This window comes from Cryptomeria japonica, chromosome 11 (assembly GCF_030272615.1).
Source record: "Cryptomeria japonica chromosome 11, Sugi_1.0, whole genome shotgun sequence".
Lineage (NCBI taxonomy): Eukaryota > Viridiplantae > Streptophyta > Pinopsida > Cupressales > Cupressaceae > Cryptomeria > Cryptomeria japonica.
The window spans coordinates 47,303,547-47,323,642 of NC_081415.1; the positions used below are offsets into that span (position 1 = coordinate 47,303,547).

Genomic DNA, 20,096 nt, shown 5'->3' on the forward strand with positions numbered 1-20,096 from the left:
TTAAGGTCATACGCTACAAGCAAATAAATAATACCCATCATATCTTTTTAGTCAACGAAAACATTTTCTTACCAAAGGTGGCAACTTCCAACGGCTCTTATATGAAAGACAAGTCACCAACAATGGCTGGAATGTCATATAGGGAACTTGGGTACGTAATATTTGCTTGGAGGTTGGCTTCCTCTTATAAGAAAGCATTGGTATAAGAGGCCATATAGGACTGCAGGTTTGGTTTAGCATAATTTAGAACAATGGCTCATCCTGTATCAACAGATGACATAGAGTCATTCAGAGAGGAGTTGGCTGAAGTGGGAAGGAGCATGAGACTGATAAGTAGTAATAGTTTGAGCTTCAGAAGCAAGAGGAACAGTGGCATCTTCAGTCAAGCATCCTCTTCCCAATTCAATTATGAAGAAGATGTTGTAGATGATGAGGAGGCCCTACATTGGGCAGCTATAGAAAAACTTCCAACCTATGACAGAATCAGAGCTTCTGTCCTCAAGGAATATGATGAAGGTGGCATAGTCACAGACAGGCATATTGTGGATGTCAGGCATCTCAAGCCTCTGCAGAGGCATTTGCTCATTGAGAAACTGATCAAGGACATAGAGAAAGACAATAAGAAGTTGCTTAAGAAGCTCAGAGACAGAATAGACAAGTAAGTAGCTTGAGTTCTTTCCATAGGGAAAAATTTAGTTAGAGCTTATCTTTCGTCTAAATTGGCAGTTATTTGGAAAATAATATTACTGCTTGGGCGGCCCTATAGCTAAGTTTATTTTTCTGATAATTGCAAACTCATGTGAAAGATAAGCTGCTGTTAACTGATATAAACAAAAGCAAAATCTTAGGCCAGCCCAAAATTTTAACTTGGTACCGTATGACTTTGGTTGGACGAATTTTTCATGGCACCGAGACATATTTTAGCTTAGATGCATGAAAATCGTTTCTTTTATAATGGATTCACAAGCGCTAGGTTTCGTGTCCATTTTTTGAAAAGATTTGAAGTTTCTTAAAAAAAAATTCATAGCATTTACACATCACGATCTTCTTGAAAGTTCTGAGGCACAGTGCCATGTGGTCATAAGCTATATTCAAGATCTGAATGTATGGCATGAGAAATCAAGTTATCATGTTTTATCTGCATGTTTTGCAGAGTGGGCATAGAGATACCAACAGTTGAAGTGAGATACCAAAACTTGACCGTTGATGCACATTGCCTCGTTGGTCATAGAGCTCTTCCAACACTTTGGAATGTTGTGAGAAATGGTTTTGAGGTCTGAAACCACTCAGTTCAACTTTTTTTCATTAAAGAACTTTTTACACTGTTAATAGTTTGTTGAAGGAGATCAACTACGAAGCTCTAATCAATAAGTTTGGAGCTTAATTTACGCAAAGTATTGCTCAGTATTGCTGTTTATAATTGTTCAAGTATTGCTGGGAATGCTAATGTTGGGTATATTTGTTTGAATTTAGGGTATTCTGGATATGGTGCATCTCTCTCCATCTGACAAAGCAAAATTTACCATTCTAAAAGATGTTAATGGTGTAATCAAACCTTCACGGTAAGTCATATCTATGTCGGATGTCCAAGATATGTTAGGCGTGTAGAGATGCATGCCTTCTATGATAGGAAAATGTTGAGCTAGTTAATAAGGCATGGTGACAAATTGGATATGGCAGGGGAAGATTGACTGTGCAAGTAGTCAGGTAGGTGTAGGAATAGGGAAATGTTTGGCGTGGTCAGATATATGTAGGAATTTAAGTCAGAAAAAGGGAATGAGAATTCCTTCAAGAGAAGCGAGAGAAACAGAGATGATTAAGTCCCAAGTCCTGGGATTGTGCAGAATAGAGTGAAAGAAATTTGTGTGAGTTTAGCAGTAAAAAGTTTGGTTGAATCGAAAATTCAAGACGAAAATGTTGGATAAGCGTTGTATACTTTCCATGTTTATTTATTTGGATGGGATCAGCTTTCTAATTTTTGGATTAAAAAAATGTTAAGAAATTTTATTTTTTTTGGGATGGGATAAGCTTTCTAATTTTTGGATTAAAAAAATGTTACAAAATTTATTTTTTTGAATATTTTCTATTTTCTTTCATGTATTAAAGCAATTATGTTTATCTTTTATATGATTTCATGCAATGTGTAAAACTGCTTTTGATGTTTCTATTTATATTCATATATTCTTAGAAAAGAAGAAAGACGCATTATTGTATTGAAGAATGGTTGAGTTTTTGCAATATTGGAAATGTTTACTATGCTGGGTCTTTTTAATCCAAAAGATTTTTTTATATAAAAATAATATACATTGTCTTTGCTTTTATTATTCTGGTTTTTGTTTCAGATTGTATATGCATTATTTCTATCAAACATGTTTGTTATGTTTCTTCTTCCTTACAGAAAGCTGATAAAGAGAGAAAGAAGCATACAAAGAAATGGAGACATCTATGTTAAGTTCGATAGATAAACATGGAGAAATATACCATAGATATTGTACCCCATAAGTGTAACCTATATAGAAGAATCCTCAGTGGAAGCATCATTCCCTTCGACAATAGGACCCAGACACATTGAACAGAGACCAATTGATGCATAGAAAGTTGCTTTATTTCTCAGTAGAATAAGCTACAGAGAAGAGAAGTATAAGACCTTGTAGAATGTATCCACAAACCCACTCTACAATGTCTTCATGGGTAACAATCATGATGTGGAATAGTTTTCTCAACTGAGTAGGAGAATTACATGTGATTTCAATTCCATTTGGAAGAAGGTATGTAGGCAGTCCTCCCCTATGATTCAAGTCCATAGAGGAGATTTCAGGGGATAAATGCAAGTTTTGGGGTTATTTTCAAACTTATTTGAACTTCCCTAAACTTATTTAAACTTCCCTCTTCAGTATGTTTCAGTCTGAGACTAAAATTTGCATTAGATGGTTATGAATGAATTAAGGAAACTTGATAAATCATATCTAATAATGACATGAAATTAGGCTAATAGGATTTAATGGGGTGAACCATGGGTATTCCTTTTGGCTACAGATAGTCTACTCATTGTAGTTATGTGCCTAGTTTTGGGTTCAGACATTCCTTGAGATTGCCTATGCCGTGTGTAGGAAAAAACAATGAGTACTACTAAATAAGGTTGGATAATTTACCCATGTATCTATCTAATAAAGAATGTCTTACTGAATAATTTCTTTTAGATAACAATTTGAATGAGGTGAGTGGATTTGATTACTTTATGTCAGTAGTCATTTATGTGTACGTGTAAAGTAGAGGTCAACTCGTGTGGGTTCTATGTGATTTTTATGTGTTTGTAAAATTTGACCTCAAACCTATATGACTCTATGTATAGGCTCATGAATCATTTGGTTGTGATACACTTATCTAGGTCCACTTGACCAATACTTGTGAGCCCTGTTGTGTGCAGATTATGCATGGATTGCTAGACTATGTTACCGGGTTCACCACTTTTGGTCCACGCACCCAAACTGAATTCACCCGTGATACGTACCCAAGTGTTTGGGTTGGCTAGGTACGAACCCAAGCATATCCAAAGGCATTGAACGCCAAAACATAACAAAAACAGACATTTTTTACCTTTTTTCATGCAAAAACCTTAAAATGTCCCTAAAAACACCCCTTCTATCATTGGATTCTCCTCACGCATTGATCAATGATGAAGTAGCATGCTATTAAATGTATATACATATACATACATATGGACGTATGTACGTACGTACGTACATACACACACACATGCATATAATATGTATATATGTATATACATTTATATATACATACATACATATACAAATATATATATATATACATCATAGTTTAAAAACTCGTGGACTCGTCACGGACTCGCGAGTCCAATGGCGCCACGAGTTGACTCGCCACGGACTCGCAAGGCAAGTCTTGGCGAGTCTTTTGACTAGACTCGTGCAACCCAGAAAACACATCAAAAAATTATCTAAATCTTTTTTTTAAAGTCAGTCTCATTCTCTTCATCAGAATATATACATGAAATATAACATTTAAGTATAAGAATACTTTAAGTTATACATCATGTATATATTGATAGGATGTTTGAGAGTGGTTTCAGATCTTTAGAATTATAATGCAAATTCTAGGTTTTAGATCTTTTAAATTTCAGACTTAGTCAAATTTTAGTAATCAGTAGGCTCCTATTAGCATTCTCTCGCCCTCTCTATCTCACTCACTTTATCTGCTCCGAATTTTAGACCTATCTATCTCCCTATCACTCTTCCTCTATCCCCTCTCTCTACCACTCTCTATCTCAGTCTCTCCTCTCTCCCCCAAGATCTAGACCTATCATTATATGTAATTTTGTAAACATTTATAAACATATGCTGCTATTATACATTTTAAAGTTTGAAACTATGAGTATGAATGATGAAATTTCAAATATTGAGTGTTTGGAGATCATATGACATGTGTAATGTTTCAATTATGGCTCTTATGTTCTCTAAATGCATTAATTTCTTTATGTTTTTTTGTAAAACTATGGTTTTTTTTTTGTCAAGTCTTTTGCGAGTCTTTCACGAGTCCGAGTCTGAGTCCAATTTTTTGGTTTGCCGAGTCCGTGGCAAGTCCGAGTTTTATAACTTTGATATACATACATATATACATACATACATACATATATATATATATATATATATAGACACACACATATAGAGAGAGACACACACACACACATATATGGACAAACCCAAAGGGCAAAAAAAAAATTTACCCAAACCCACAAATTTGGTTCATGAACCCAAACTCGAGCCCGAACTTGAACCGGTAACTTAGTTGCTAGAAGACCCCCACATGGCAAAATTGAGTTTGATAATGGAGCAGTTAGTTGGTTGTCACCAATACCATGTAGGTGATCAATGCCCAGAGCCATCCACCATATCTTGAGGATTAGTTGGCTTTCACTAGTAGCATAGAGGTGACAATGCCAAGATCTATCCATGTTATGGTATAGGAGCCGGTAGGTAGTTGTCACCAATATCATAAAGGTGATTAATGTCTGGAGCTATCCACTATATCTTCAGATCTCACTGAATGTTACTAATAGCATGGAGGTGACCGGTGCCAAACACTATCTATGTTGTGAAGGGGTTATTCAACATATCGCCAAGGCCAAATGTGTTATATGGTTAATATTACCCCCTTCCAAGTTGGAAAAACTTGTTGCCAATGGCCTAGGGGCGATAAACATCTAAATCCAACGGTTAAATGGACTGAGGAAATCTTATTAGTAGCCTTATGTGATATGTTTTATTATACTCACTCCTTATCTAGTTAATTGCAAGTAGTATGAGATACTTGCACACCATCACATCTAGTGTAGAGGATCAGGGAAAGGGATGGGACCCACAGTATTGTATGGAATGCACCAACATTCTTTGTCTAGTTGGGATGCATTAAAAGGGTAAGTGTTACTCACTCATTGTGTATGTGTTACTCACTCACTGTGTCTATGTTAGTCATTCCCTATGTACTTGTATAAATGGTCTCAAGTATTGGGCACATTGTTATACATGTTCCCTTGCTAGTGATAACATCAAGTACTATGAGATGCTTGATTGTCATCATAGATGGTATTGGATTGGAGAAAAATAGGGGATCCACGGTGTAGTATGGGATGCATTGACATTCCCTTTCCAATTGAGATATACTAACAGACTTGTGTGATTGTTAAATAGATAGTGGGAGGCTGCATGCAGTAGGTCACTTCCATTTCCAATGTACTAGTTGCTCTTTATGTGAACATTTGATAAATGTGCGGATCATTTACACTGGATATATGCGATATATGTTTAAGATAGACACTATTGTACTTGTGATGTGTGTATGAGCTAGTCATCATATGTGTAAGTGATGTATGCTTGTGTCAATCATTGTCTATAGTTGGGATTTTGAAATGAAATCGGCCCCTATGTGGTTTGGTATGTGTTTGTACACTATTGATTTGTATGGAACCAACACTTGTGGCAATGTGTTATCATTCTATCATAATTGGATTAAATTGAAAGCTTACACTTGATTAATAGTTAACAAGAAATCAGAGATCTCATACAAAAGGTGGGGATGGTTTTTCTCTATTATTGATGTACGAACTATGAAGCCTCTAATTCTCGAGAGGGATATGTAGGCAGGATCATCATGAATGAATGCTCGAGGTTTACCAATGGTGGCATAGAGTTGCCATGACGATTGTGGTTGGAAAAGTTTTGAAGTTGACACTTCTAAGTTAGATGGAAGATGCTTCATCATCTTAGTTAGAACTAGTTGTAAAAATAATTAAAAATTAGTAGTAGCTAAGGGGTGATTGCTACAAGATTATTTTAGATTTCAGATTTCAGACATTTCCTGGAACGAAATAGATTTCAGACATTTCCTGGAACGAAATAGGGGATACGTTTTGATTGCATTTCTGGTGACTAAGTATAAAAGTAAGGAAATGGAATATTATAGTAAATGACAACCAATCTCCAATCTTGATCTTGTCCTCCAAAATAAGGAGGCATTTTTGGATTTATCAACTATAACGTATGCCAAATAGTGTTCAAGATTACGTCTATTCCAATTCCTCTGCTTTCTTCTTTTTACTTCTTTAGGTTGACTCTTTAAGTTCAAATATTTGTCTTTTTTATGTAACTTTTTATTATTAGTAATTTTTTATGTTTTTTATTCATCTATTGCAAAAATAATTTATATTGCATCAACTATTGCTTCTTGCATAAGATAGTGTGATTAAGATTATAACTTTTGACTTATTTCAAGTCTGATGCAGGTTTACTCTTCTGTTAGGTCCACCAGGGTGTGGAAAGACAACATTGCTCCGAGCTCTTGCAGGGAAATTGGACCCAAAACTGAAGGTTATTATTTTTATGAAATTCCTATATTTTAGGCTTTAAGGCTTGGTTAGGGGCTGACCCAAATATACTGAACATTTTTTATGGCTACATTTGCAGAATTACGGACTCTGTATTTATTTCAAAGATTTTCACCCTTCTTGTAATACATATTGTGACAGATGACAGGTCATGTCTCATACAATGGATTTCAATTCAATGAATTTGTCCCTGGAAAGACATCTGCTTACATCAGCCAATATGATCTACATATTCCAGAAATGACTGTTAGAGAGACATTTGATTTCTCAGCTCGTTGCCAAGGAGTGGGTAGCAGGCCTGGTATAAATTGTCTTCATTTGGATTTCATTTTTCGAGTTATGTCAATTGTCAATGGTTGCACCTAGCATGAGAATCACTGAGTTGAGATAAACAATAGTTCTGAAGGCTTGTTAGTTTTTTTAATGTAGAACTTCTCTTGGAACTCGGAAAAAGAGAAAAAGAAGTTGGGATTCTTCCCGACGCAGATATAGACATATATATGAAAGTGAGTGGCCAATGACACTTCTATTTTCAATGTTTAAGAGGCTGTAGTTGAGTTTGCAAAATTTTATCATCTATAAATTTAATTATTGAAATGATCCTGTACTGTTTTCAGGCAGTTTCAGTTGAGGGGCTGAAAGGAAATCTTCAAACAGATTATGTTTTGAAGGTGAGGATTTTGTTTCGTTTATTAATGCACCTGTTGGAAAGATGTTATTCAATGTTATTTCCCATGGATCAGCTAGGAATCTAGGAGCTCCTATGTTTATGCTAGAGAGATCTATCACTGAGCTAGTGGTCCTCTTTGTGACCAGGGCATTTTTTTGGTAGGATCCTGATTACTGTTTGGGAACAGTTCATTTCTCCTACATTGAATAGTGCAAGCCTTCAAAAAACATTTTGTTTGGTCTGATATTGATATTTAGTATGATATGATTATGACATGTTCCTTTCAGGCTTCAGCCATAGTAGTATTCCTTCAACTTTTATCTATTCTATTCCAGTTCTGATGTTTGACAACCTGCATTTTTCCTTTTAGATCCTTGGCTTGGATATTTGTTCAGATATCAAGATTGGTAATGCCATGATAAGAGGAATTTCTGGAGGGCAGAGAAAAAGGGCAACAACTGGTAATGGGTGTCACATTTGAACTTTTGGAGCTCATTTCATAATTTCTTAGTGTCTCAAATTCATTGTCATCCGTTACATGTCCAGGGGAAATGATTGTATCTCCAATAAAAACTCTATTCATGGATGAGATATCAAGTGGCTTGGATAGCTCCACTACATTTCAGATTGTAAAGTGCCTTCAACACTCTTCCCACATTATGGCGGCAACTATATTGATATCACTCCTCCAACCAGCCCCAGAGACATTTAATCTCTTTGATGACATAATCTTGATGTCAGAAGGGCAGATAGTGTACCATGGGCCCCGTGCTCATGCATTAGAGTTCTTTGAGAGTTGTGGCTTCAAGTGCCCTGAACGCAAGGACACTGCAGATTTTCTCCAGGAGGTAAATATATATCTTATCTGCATGCTATTGTCATGATTTATCATCATACAAGTCTTCCAAATCTATTGTATGAAACTGCAGGTTACCTCTCGAAAAGATCAAGAACAATATTGTTATAACAGGGAAAAGCCATATGTATACTTTACAGTTGAGCAGTTTTCTCAGAGATTCAAAGAGTTCCATGTTGGACAAGGGTTGTCAAAAGAATTGTCACAGCCTTATGATAAGTCCAAAAGCCACACGGACGCTTTATCTTTCAACAAATACTCGTATAGGAAATGGGAATTGTTCAAGGCATGCTTTTACCGAGAATGGCTACTTATGAAGCGAAATTCATTTGTTTATATATTCAAGGCAGTACAAGTAAGTTCTCTACACCTGATCTTCTAGCTTATAGCCAAGTTAGCCACTCCTTATGGAGAATTTTATACCTTAGGTATATGACAAAAAGTTTGAAGATGCATCTATTGTATATCATAAGATTCATCCGCAATATTTTAAGATAGAGTCAAAAATCTCAGAACCCATATTTTATGCTGTCAGATTGCCACAATATTTCAATGATTTCTTTATAATGATTTAATAGAGTAGATTATATATTTTTTAACACACTTTTAGGTTTTCTGTTATGGTTTGAATGCACTTTTATATGCTAGGTTGAAATATGTGGAATAATAAAATGAATTTGATGAAATCTACCATATTTGGTAACCTTGCATATATCCTAGGTCGAACAAATAATTCATTTCTGAAATCCTCCATTGCAGCTTCTTGTAGTTGCATTTATCACAATGACAGTCTTCCTTTGGACACACATGAAAGTTGACTTGAAGCATGGAAATTATTATCTAGGAGTTCTCTTTTTCTCACTTCTCTTCTTGATGTTCAATGGTTAACCTTGCATATATCCTAGGTCGAACAAATAATTCATTTCTAAAATCCTCCATTGCAGCTTCTTGTAGTTGCATTTATCACAATGACAGTCTTCCTTCGGACACACATGAAAGTTGACTTGAAGCATGGAAATTATTATCTAGGAGTTCTCTTTTTCTCACTTCTCTTCTTGATGTTCAATGGTTTTGCGGAGCTATACATGACATTGTCTCGGCTTCCAATATTTTTCAAACAAAGGGATCTTTACTTCTATCCAGCATGGGCTTACACACTTCCAGGATTTGTTTTGAAGATTCCACTCTCATTGTTGGACTCATTTATTTGGACCTCAACAACATACTATGTAATTGGTTACTCCCCTGAAGCTGGCAGGTCTGTATGAAACGTACTTCCTTATCCCTATATTCCTTTGCATCATGTATAGTTAACATGAGAATTAATTGAATCTAAGATCCATTTTAGGCCTCTATGCTCATCTCTCTTTGGACAGCTGCACACATATGAATATGCCTTGAATGATTGTAAATTGAGAAGGGGATCTTGTTTTTTAGTATCTTGAAAAAATAACTGCCTAAGATGGAAAGAGTTTATTAAAAATTGTTAAACAGATCCACAAAAACCTTATAGAACAACAAATGAGTTATACGCTATGTTCTACCAAGTAATCAAATGGGGACAATAGGGGATGGAAAAGGGGATGACTTTTAAAAATAGGGAGTTTTTAAAAATAAAGGGAAATTCCAAATATTCATGTAATAACATTGATAAGGCAGTCACCATATACTTTATAGATCCTTAATACATAACATTTCCAACAAGATGAAGAAAAAACAGAAAAAATGCTGCTACCTCTGAATTTACAAAGAACTTGTGCAATCAATGACCCTGTTTCCATTGTCTTAAATTTTTGGCTTTGTATTGAGATTGGAAAGGAGGCCTCCTCAATAAGACTGAAACCTTTGCCATTATATGTTGCAAACTTGCAATTTTGTGATTACAAAATCAACTAAAAACTATTATTTTGAGTGAAATAAAATCATTATCTGCGAATCAAAACACCACCTTGAGAGATACAAATGGATTTTGAAATCTGAGGTGTTGTTTGCTCTGACTTTTTATTGAAAACCCTGCATTTTTACTAATTGAAATGGCTGATAACTGTTTCAAATCTTGCAAAGTCAACCTTGACAAGTTGTGACTGTCATACACAATAAATGAGGTTAAAAATTTGTTGATTTGCAGACCAAAGTCTCTCATTTAGTTGTGCTGAGAGTGGTGCAAGGCCCACAAAAAAACAATAAAATATTTTTAAATATATTTTTGGCCTTTCTTTATAAAACATTTAAATGTAATTAACAGGGGACGGCTGGCTATCCCCGAGATGTCATGAAAATATTATAATTTTTCTTATTTCATGAAAATTAGTTTTTAAATCTAAGAAAAATTAGTTTTTAAAAGATTTAAAAAATCTCATTAAAAACATTTATTAAAGCCCCATATTAAAAAAAACATTATTAAAAAATAATAAAGAAAAATTGAATTTATTTTTATTTTTGAAAAAAAACTTTATTAAATAAAGGAAAAAACACAATCATTTTTATTTTATTTTTCAATTAAAAAACTTTAGTAAAAAATCAATAAAGAAAAACATAATTTTTTTTAATTTTTAAATATCTAAAAATTTCAAAGTTTTTGCTTAATAAAACCTAATAAAAACAATTAAAAATAACATTTAAAAAAAAATGTTTTAATTTTTTACAAAAATTTAAATTTTTAAAAAACATTTTAAAAAATTATTGAAGAAACATTTTTCAAAATCTAATAAAAAAAGAGGTGTCCCCCTGCCACAGCCATAGCCGTGACCGGCCTCAGGACTGCAGTACCTGCAAGTGCCTGTGGGCCGCAGTACTACAGTGACTGCAGGTACTACGGTATCCGCAGGTGCCTGCGGGGCCGCAGTACTGCAGAATATGAGATGAGAAATCATGGTGAAATCAATAAGTGCCTAGATATTCACATTTTAATCAAGAGAGTGTTGATTTTAAAATCTCAGATTAACAGTAAGAACAAAAATCAGAATTGTATCTTTGATAATGTTAATTTCCAGCTTATATTAACCTGTAGGTTAAATGATTAATAATGAACATTTAAACAAACATAGTAGAAGTTTAATGCATGAAACAACATAGACACATAACACAAGTTACCCTGGGAAACCTCCCTCTTGGAGGAAAAACCCAGCATGAAGTGATCCTCAGATCTGATTATAAATTAGATGTAACATTTTGAGTACAACACTTATCTCTTAGGGCTGATGAAGATGATCAAACAGTAATCTGTTTTATGCTCCTTTGATGGCTAGGTCTGCACACAGGATAGTCTTAGATTTGCACTTTTATCCACACCAGATCTGCACTTTTGGTGCACATTAGGTCTGCACCAAATCTGCACTTTAGTCGCACCTTAAGTCTGCACCAAGTTGCGCACCAAGTGCACACCGATCTGCCCTTCATCCTTGCATCTGCACTTGCCTGCACTGCACTCTCTGTTCACTGATTTGCATTGCACCAGCCCGCACCAAGGTGTGCATCAAGTGTACATCCATCTGCACTTCTTCACACCTGGGCTGCTCCAAGTGCATACACAGTTCGCACCTTTGGAAGATGAGATTTGTGCTCCAAGTGCACACACAGTTCACACCCTTAGAAGGATAATTTCGCACCTTTTCTGGATAACTTTGCACCTACTAGCTGAGATAATTCGCACATATGACTGAAGAAGTTCGCATAGAGCAGAGAGGTATTTCACCTTGATGAATCGTGTAAATGACTTGCAATTGTTGCTTGTATATATATGCAAGATGTGAGACCCATCTTTTGGTCGGCTCAATAACTTTTGGCGCCAAACAATATTTTAGTTTACATGCCACATATGGGTCCTATCTTTGGCGCCTAAGTTACATGCTAAATGATATGACTTTGGGTCCATACGTTTGACTAGGTGTGGCCTTTAGTTTTGGACATAATACAATAAGGATAGGGTCCAGCCCTATAAAGATTCACATAATATTGGAATAGGGCCCAGCCCTATTTATAATGAATTCTAATGTTGCCTTTGGCAATTAGAATTCACCTTTTATTTTGCTTCCTTGTTACAAAAAATCAACAGAGAGGTACACTAGGAACATTGTCAAGAAATTTAGGATGGAAAATTGCAAGACAATAAGCACTCCAATGGAAATAGGCAAGAAACTTTCATTAGAAATGCATCCCAAAACACAAGTAGATTAATATGAGTATAGTTCCATATCAAAACAGTATTGGGAGTTTGATGTATACAATTGTTTCTAGTAGACCTGATATTGCACATGTTGTAAGCATTGTAAGGCAATCCTGGATCACAACATTGGGCAGCAATCAAAAGAATTTTCAAATATCTTGAAGAAACAACCAAGCGCAGAATCACATTCAGTGGGAGTTCAGAAAAATATCTCAAGCTTATAGATGAATATATTGTGATGCACATTGGGCAGGAAATATGGATAGCAAGAGATCAACTTCAGAGTATTGTTTTCTCCTTAGTGGAGCTGCAGTTTTGTGTGCATGTAAGAAATAACCAACAATTTCTCTTTCAAGTACAGAAGCAGAACATTGGGATTGTTCAAACTTCAAACCCAACCAACAATGTTGAGCAACAAAGGAATCAATATGGCTAAGAACATTTGGCAGGGCATTTGGATTGTTAAACCTAATCAACAATGTTGAAGTATGACAGCCAAAGTTGCATTGCCATGACGAAGCATTCTAAGCATCATGGTAAAATTAAGCACATAGGAATTCAGTATCATACCATTCATGAACAAATTGAGAAGAACACTTATATAAATGGTGTACTATGCAACTGCAAACAATTTGACAGATGCCTTGACAAAGGCACTGCCAAGAAAGAAACAAGTTCGAGTTTTCTGAGGACTAAATGTACTACAGCCTGATGAGAAATATCTGGCTAAGTGGGAGTGTTAGAGATGCAAATTAATTGCCATATATTTAGATTTTAGTTGTGTACATTTAGGGTTTTCTATCTAATAAGAGGCAACACATTGAACAGCTATGCAAGGGCTGTTAGGAATAGGTTAGGTGAGTAAATTTAAGACAATCGGATTGGGTCTTTTAGAAAGAGTCTTCTACCCTAATTTTTTATTATGAGTAAACACTTTTGACTGGAGCTATGAACCAGAGTAAATCATGCAATTTTAGCAAAACAACAGCAAACCAACAACCCCCCATAAGCAGGGTAACCAATGAAACAGACAGGGTAGACCACCCAGAAACATCAGCAGAGAAGCTCTCCAACTCTGCTTCTGTACATGAACATGTAACTCTATTTTCAAATGTGAGAATAAATAACAAGAGCACAACTCTATTTTTATTCTCCACACTTATATTTAATTTCAGTTCAAGTTTGTTATCAAAGCCATGACAACAGGAAACCCTGGTTGATCAGAACATCCAACAAGCCTATCCACATCATAGTTCAAGGTTAAGAATCCCATTCTTGTGGTCCCCATCGAACCCAACTATTTGAAGGGGACATTGACACCATAGCTTCACCACAGTAAAAAAATATGTCTATAAATTACTTCTCACACTAGTAACCATGCACTTAATTTTACTTCAAGTTATAATTAGAAAGACTTTCTGAACACTTACAGATAGGATAGCTCCCAATGCTGGTGGTGATAGCTTTATGAAATTACTATTATGCCACAAAATATCTGCATAGAGAAGTGAGAACTATTATATATAATGAGAGAATGAATGGCTGAATACCCAAGTATGTTATACTTTGCTTAGACAACGTGATTATGTGAGTGTTAGGACTATTTATGTTTAATTATGTCATTAAACAAATACCAATTCAATATTGTACAAATGTCAGCTAGCTAACATATAATTCTCCAATGGCAATCCTCTTAAAAGCCTATATGTTTTTATATATAAAATACCCATCGTATAGCTTTTCTTCACTTTTTATTATTTTTAAATTGTATTTTCTCATAGTTAGATCATATCACTAAATGACATTCTCATATTTGATTGTGTATGATGCGAAAGGAAGATTGAATTTACAGCATATTTTTATAATACTTTTCTTTTATCATAGAAAAGAAAGAGGATTATACTGTTTTTAAGAAGTTTACAATGGTAAATACAGAATCTTAACAAAACAGTATAGAAGCATGTTTGGTGAAGTACTTACAATTTGTTGATTTATTGTATTTGTTAATTTCTTTTTATCTTAGGTTTTTTCGTCAATTTTTTGTATTTTTTACTCTACATCAAATGGCAAGTTCGTTGTTTCGTGCTATTGCTGGATTTTGTCGACACATAGTCATTGCTAACACTGGAGGTTCATTTGCAATATTGACCGTCTTGACACTTGGTGGATTCCTAATTCCCAGATGTAAGTTCATTACTTATTCTATGCAAATTATTTGGGTGTTCATGAAAAGGACTTACTAAATTCTCACAAAGACCATATCAGTCCACTTACAAGGATTAACAATTCTTTTCATTGAATCATATCAGACAAATATATCAATCTAAAGATGTTTTTCCTTGCAGCTTCTATTCCAAAATGGTGTCGATGGGCATACTGGATTTCCCCTTTGTCATATGCAGAGAGTGCAATTACAGTCAATGAATTTCTTGCTCCACGATGGGAAAAGGTACCTTACATATAAGAAATGTTTGCATTTACTATTTAGTATAGCAATTTTCTTTTTATTTCTATTTTCTTTCATTCTCAACCGTTTTCCATCTCCGAGTTGGGATTTATTGTTTGGAATGATATATTCCAATTGCTCAATTAATTGACATATAATTAAACAAAATTGTTTAGACACTATTTGTTTTGATGGAGGAAGAATTTTAATAATAGATATTGTTTGAATCTCTTATTTCTATAATAATCATGCGATTCAACATATGTTTGCCATTTCTTTACTTGACCAATGACCTTTAATTAGGATCTCTTTCATGCACACACTCCAAATAGCATACAAAATGCATAACTTCGTGTGTTTGAGTTCATATATGTACAATTATAAATGATTGTAGTGGTACTACAATTTTTTTCTTTTTTGAAAAATTTGAAAAACTAGTTGATTGCCTTGTCAAGACATAATGCTTTCCCTGCTGATCAAATTCAAAAACCATTTAATGTGCTCTTCTACAACCAAGGAAAAAGGAAACTACTTTTCATGTACAATACTAAAAATAGTAATAAATTATAAAGTAACTGTCATCCAAATGTACAAATTAGGTGTTCCATAGTGAGACATTTTTCAAAGGGATTGCTATTATTGTACTTGTACATCGTTCAAATTTCTTCAAGATCATCTATTTTAAGAAGGAAGAACACCAACATAAAGAACCTTATACATCTCTTCAAGATCATCATTCAATTTAGACATTGTTCTAAAGGAACCCTAGTAAGGGAATACTTAGTATTTTACAATCTTGCATTGCAAAAACATTATAAAATATTGTCAACGTACTTCGAATTTAGTTAGAGTTTTCTATTGGCCTAATCCCCATAAATTTGCATACCCAAAATGTACTTAGCAACTCCTAAATTTTTCATATTAAAAGTACTAAATAACTAATTTTTAAGCTCTCTAATCATCCCCTTGTCATTCCCGATAAATAACATATCATTCACATACAAGACAATGTTTATTAATTGATCATCAATTCATTTGGAATATACATAGTGATCTACTTCACTTCTAACAAAATCAAAATTAGGAAGTAATAGAACCAAATTTCTAATACCACATATGCAAAGACTGCTTCAACCCATACAAAGATGACTTTAACTTACAAACCAAATGATATTTCCCCTCAAACATGAAATTGTTAAGTTGTTTCATATAAATCTCCTCTTCAGGATCACCATGCAAAAATATAGTTTTACTTTTAACATCCATTTGATCTACCTCTAAATCATAAGCAATAGCAATAGATAAAAAGAAATCTAATGGAGGTTAACTTAGCCACGAGATATCTCACCAAAATACACTCTCTCAGCTTGGGTCTAACCTTTACACCTAAACATGCCTTGTACCATTTGCTTCAAATTCCTTTTCAAATGCTCACTTGCAGCCAATGGTTTCCTCCTCTTGGGGGACTCAACTAGTCTCAAGTCTCACATTTGACCAAAGCCTTCATTTCAGTTTTCATGGCTCCCAACTGAGACTCATGATCCTTTAAAGATAGAGCTTTTTCCATGATAATACAAAGGCACAACAAAAATCAGATAGGCTATATTCATACTTTTCAATAGGTTTTGTTGACTAGTGGACCTTCTTAGAGGTGTAAGAAGAGGCTCCAATTGTTCTTTATCAGACCTTCCAAATCTTCTTTTTCCTATCCATCTTGCTGTTATTTTAACAAGTATCTTCTTATGGTTCAACCTTATTTTCAAAATGCAATTTTTTCTTTGGTTTCTTCTGAGGTTGATCAACATCTAAAAAAATTTAAATTTCCCTGAAAATCACATCTTTAGACACAGCCATTTTTAGAGCTACATAATCTCAAATCTTATAACCTTTAAACATTTTACCATAACCCATGAAAACACACTTTTTAACCTTAAAATCAGGCTCAGATCGTTTATCTTTGGGAACATGAGCATAGTCTTTATTGCCAAATAGTTTGAAATGAGAAACCAATGTTTTTTAACCTATCTGTACCTTGTAGGGTGTCTTGTCAACTAGAATAAAAGTGGGAAATATTTTTATCAAGCAATGTGTACAACCTCAACCTAGAGCATTGTTCTAGCTTAGCAATACTTAGCATGCTTCTAGCTCTATCTATCAAGGTTCTTTTCATCTATTTTACAACTTTGTTTTATTGTGGAGTGAAAGGAGTATTCTTCTCTCTAACAACTGCATGTTTGCAATAATCATCAAATTCCAATGCTCCACGTGGATGTGTCCCTTTCCTTGGTACCCCAGTCCTCGTTCCCAAAACATTTTGAAGTCTTGGGGACTTGGGGTTCTATTGCTTGAGATATCCCCTTATACTAACAGTGACTCGAACTCGAGCTCCGATTTTGATATAGACCTACCAATTGCATCTACTGATTAGGGACAGCCATATATTTTCTATGCTTGTCATTTTATAGTTGAAACTTGGAGCCTTTGGGAATATTGTTATAATTCTTATACAATATGTATGCACATTGACAATAAAAGCATTTGAATTTTGTTAAATTGTTTGTCAATTCTCATGTGAAATCTCAATTTAGTTCTAATGTTATGTATTAAGCTTCTACAATTTCTATGTTGAAATGCTTTATCAATGTTATGATATGAATAATTGGAATTTCAAACTATATTTTTACAAATTTCCTTAGTTTTTAATAGACATTCCCTATCATCCCCTAACCAAAAGTGAAGGGGAAATGAGAGCATCCTAGAAAGTGATCCGAAATAAGTATGCACCTACAATAACATGTGTTTCTTCAAAATAGATTACAACATGCTGATATAAGCACATACTACTATGCCATAAAAGAAAAAACAAACATAGTTGTGTAAAGTGGAAAATTGGAGCTTAACAAATTCACCACATGAAAAGGGGAAATCAATAAGCCAATTTTCACTTGGAGGACTTTACATTCAAAAGAGGAGATGAGTCCACTAGATCCAATCATAAATGAAACAAGGACTGAATACTGAATAGATTGGGTTAATTTGGGTTTTCCTCTTTTGTAAGTTGAATTGTTAAAATAAGTAGAATGTCGGAATTGAAGACAAAATAAGCAGAAACAGTGAGCTACATATTCGGGATTTTGTCGTGCACCTGGATCTAAGAAGTTTGAGATGATTCGGAGCTGCTTTGCAAAATCTGCCAAAAGTAGCAGGGACCGTGTGTTTGGACCAGGACGCCCACCCTCTTGGTCCTCCGAACTTTTCGCACGTTGAAAAGGGTTTTTCCATCTCTGCAAATAAAGCTTAATTCTAGAGGTACAACTGCGCACATGCTTCCTGCACACAAAAAGAAGGAGAAAGAGGTTGGGAATAGGGGTTTGCCTAAGTCAAATCCCGGTTTGGAATCAACCTTGAATGAAATACTGCAAATGCTTGAAATAAATGATGGAAAGGTATACCTTCAGATCTGCAATAGATGATGATGATGCTTTGCTTCTTAGATGTAATCACATATGTTGTATGAAATGGCACGAACATGAAAAAACCCTATCACACGCGCTTGCAAATGAATGATGTAATTATGCTCCAATGGATAAAAGAAGAATATGCAGCTTTGAAGAATGCTTGATGGTGAATGCTTGATGTAGTCACCTTGCCTTCTCCGCTTGATTGTCTTATTGCTTGTTATCCCAAAATGAGAGGGGAATACCTCCTTATATACTTGCCAGTAGGACGAATTGACTAATTTCCCAATATGAGCCAACATAGAGGGGTGTTTCCCGCTCAAATTTGAGATAGGGCCTAGGGGCCAAAATAGGTCCTGATTAGGGAGGACTAGGGTGTGGAGCCCTGGTCCTACCCTAATTTAGGCCAGGAACAAGGGGCTATGCAAGTTACAAGATGCAAATATGAAGCTTGGCTACATAGGGGAGGCATAAACGGGACCCGATCAAGCATGGGGATGAGACTGCTAAGGTGAGGGCTCTGAATGCGGTCAAAATTGCAAGGGGTGCAATTTTAGGACACTACATTTAGCCCCCACTTTAGCGGGAGTATGAGCTTATGCAAATACTCATGGTAAAGTAGAAGAAGATGAGGAATGCGGAGAAAAATCCAAGGAGTATAAGATATCACTAATTTCGAGGAACTAAGCCCCCAATCTTAGGATCTTAACTCACTTAAACATATGCAAGGGCACACAAAACAAGACAGAAGACACAAAGGCACACAAGACCCAAAAGCTAAAGACCAAAAACAAGACCTCAAGTCAACTAGCCGAAAGACCTCGATATCAAAATGTCTCAACAACTAATATCATTGTTAAAAAAAATGCCATCTCACAAACACAAATGATCACATAAAAGAGCAAAGCAAGCATCATCCATGAACTATCAATAGCAAAGCTACAATTTCATGAGAGGAAGAGAGAGCATGAATACACACTAGATGTGTTTATCCACGTGATCCATGAGAAGAATAATGAGAGAGGACATGGACTACTCGCCCCTAGATGTTTTTATCTAGGTGGTCCATGATGAGAAAGGACATGGACAACTCACCCCTAGATGTTTTTATCTAGGTGATCCATGTGGGGACGAGAGTAAGAATAGTCTAGCTGTTTTTAGCTAGTTCCACCTATCCTCGTGCTTGTGTGCAAGTGATGTCTAGTTTCAAGTGCATAGCACCCCATGTAAGAGTCTTTGCTCTGTTTTTAGTGTGCTTCAACCTGTTTAAGACATGTAATGTAAATGTGAATGCCAAGGGGCGATTTTAAGTGTGCAAATGTGTAAATGCCAAGTGGTAGATACATGCTTGGTTTCGAGGCCATCCCGTTTAAGACTTTGCCGTTTTCGGTGATGTGTAACCCCGTCTAAGACATATCAAATGTTAAGTCTGGTTTCGAGTGTGAAGCATCTCGCTCTAGGAGTTTTTTCTCTGGTTTCAAGAATGAACACCTCGTTTAAGACATGCAAGAGTTACAGTACAATATGGTACAAGGGGAGCAATATGGGTGCCCCCCCCTTAAGATGTCAATATAGTTCCATGTTG

The 20,096-nt window shown here is 35.2% G+C and overlaps 1 protein-coding gene across 1 annotated transcript in view; it reads left to right on the plus strand.

The window, feature by feature from the left end:
- The first annotated feature begins 211 nt into the window (after positions 1 to 211).
- Positions 212 to 20,096, plus strand: part of LOC131076780 (pleiotropic drug resistance protein 3) — a 43,979-nt gene continuing 24,094 nt past the window's right edge. Inside the window, exons 1-13 of the mRNA XM_058014099.2 lie at positions 212 to 658; positions 1,154 to 1,274; positions 1,474 to 1,562; positions 6,815 to 6,899; positions 7,058 to 7,217; positions 7,346 to 7,422; positions 7,534 to 7,587; positions 7,957 to 8,047; positions 8,133 to 8,434; positions 8,516 to 8,797; positions 9,387 to 9,700; positions 14,631 to 14,791; positions 14,953 to 15,056. Coding sequence (XP_057870082.2) covers positions 252 to 658; positions 1,154 to 1,274; positions 1,474 to 1,562; positions 6,815 to 6,899; positions 7,058 to 7,217; positions 7,346 to 7,422; positions 7,534 to 7,587; positions 7,957 to 8,047; positions 8,133 to 8,434; positions 8,516 to 8,797; positions 9,387 to 9,700; positions 14,631 to 14,791; positions 14,953 to 15,056 — 2,247 coding nt within the window. The 5' untranslated portion in view covers positions 212 to 251. The remainder of the gene's footprint in view (positions 659 to 1,153; positions 1,275 to 1,473; positions 1,563 to 6,814; positions 6,900 to 7,057; positions 7,218 to 7,345; positions 7,423 to 7,533; positions 7,588 to 7,956; positions 8,048 to 8,132; positions 8,435 to 8,515; positions 8,798 to 9,386; positions 9,701 to 14,630; positions 14,792 to 14,952; positions 15,057 to 20,096) is intronic.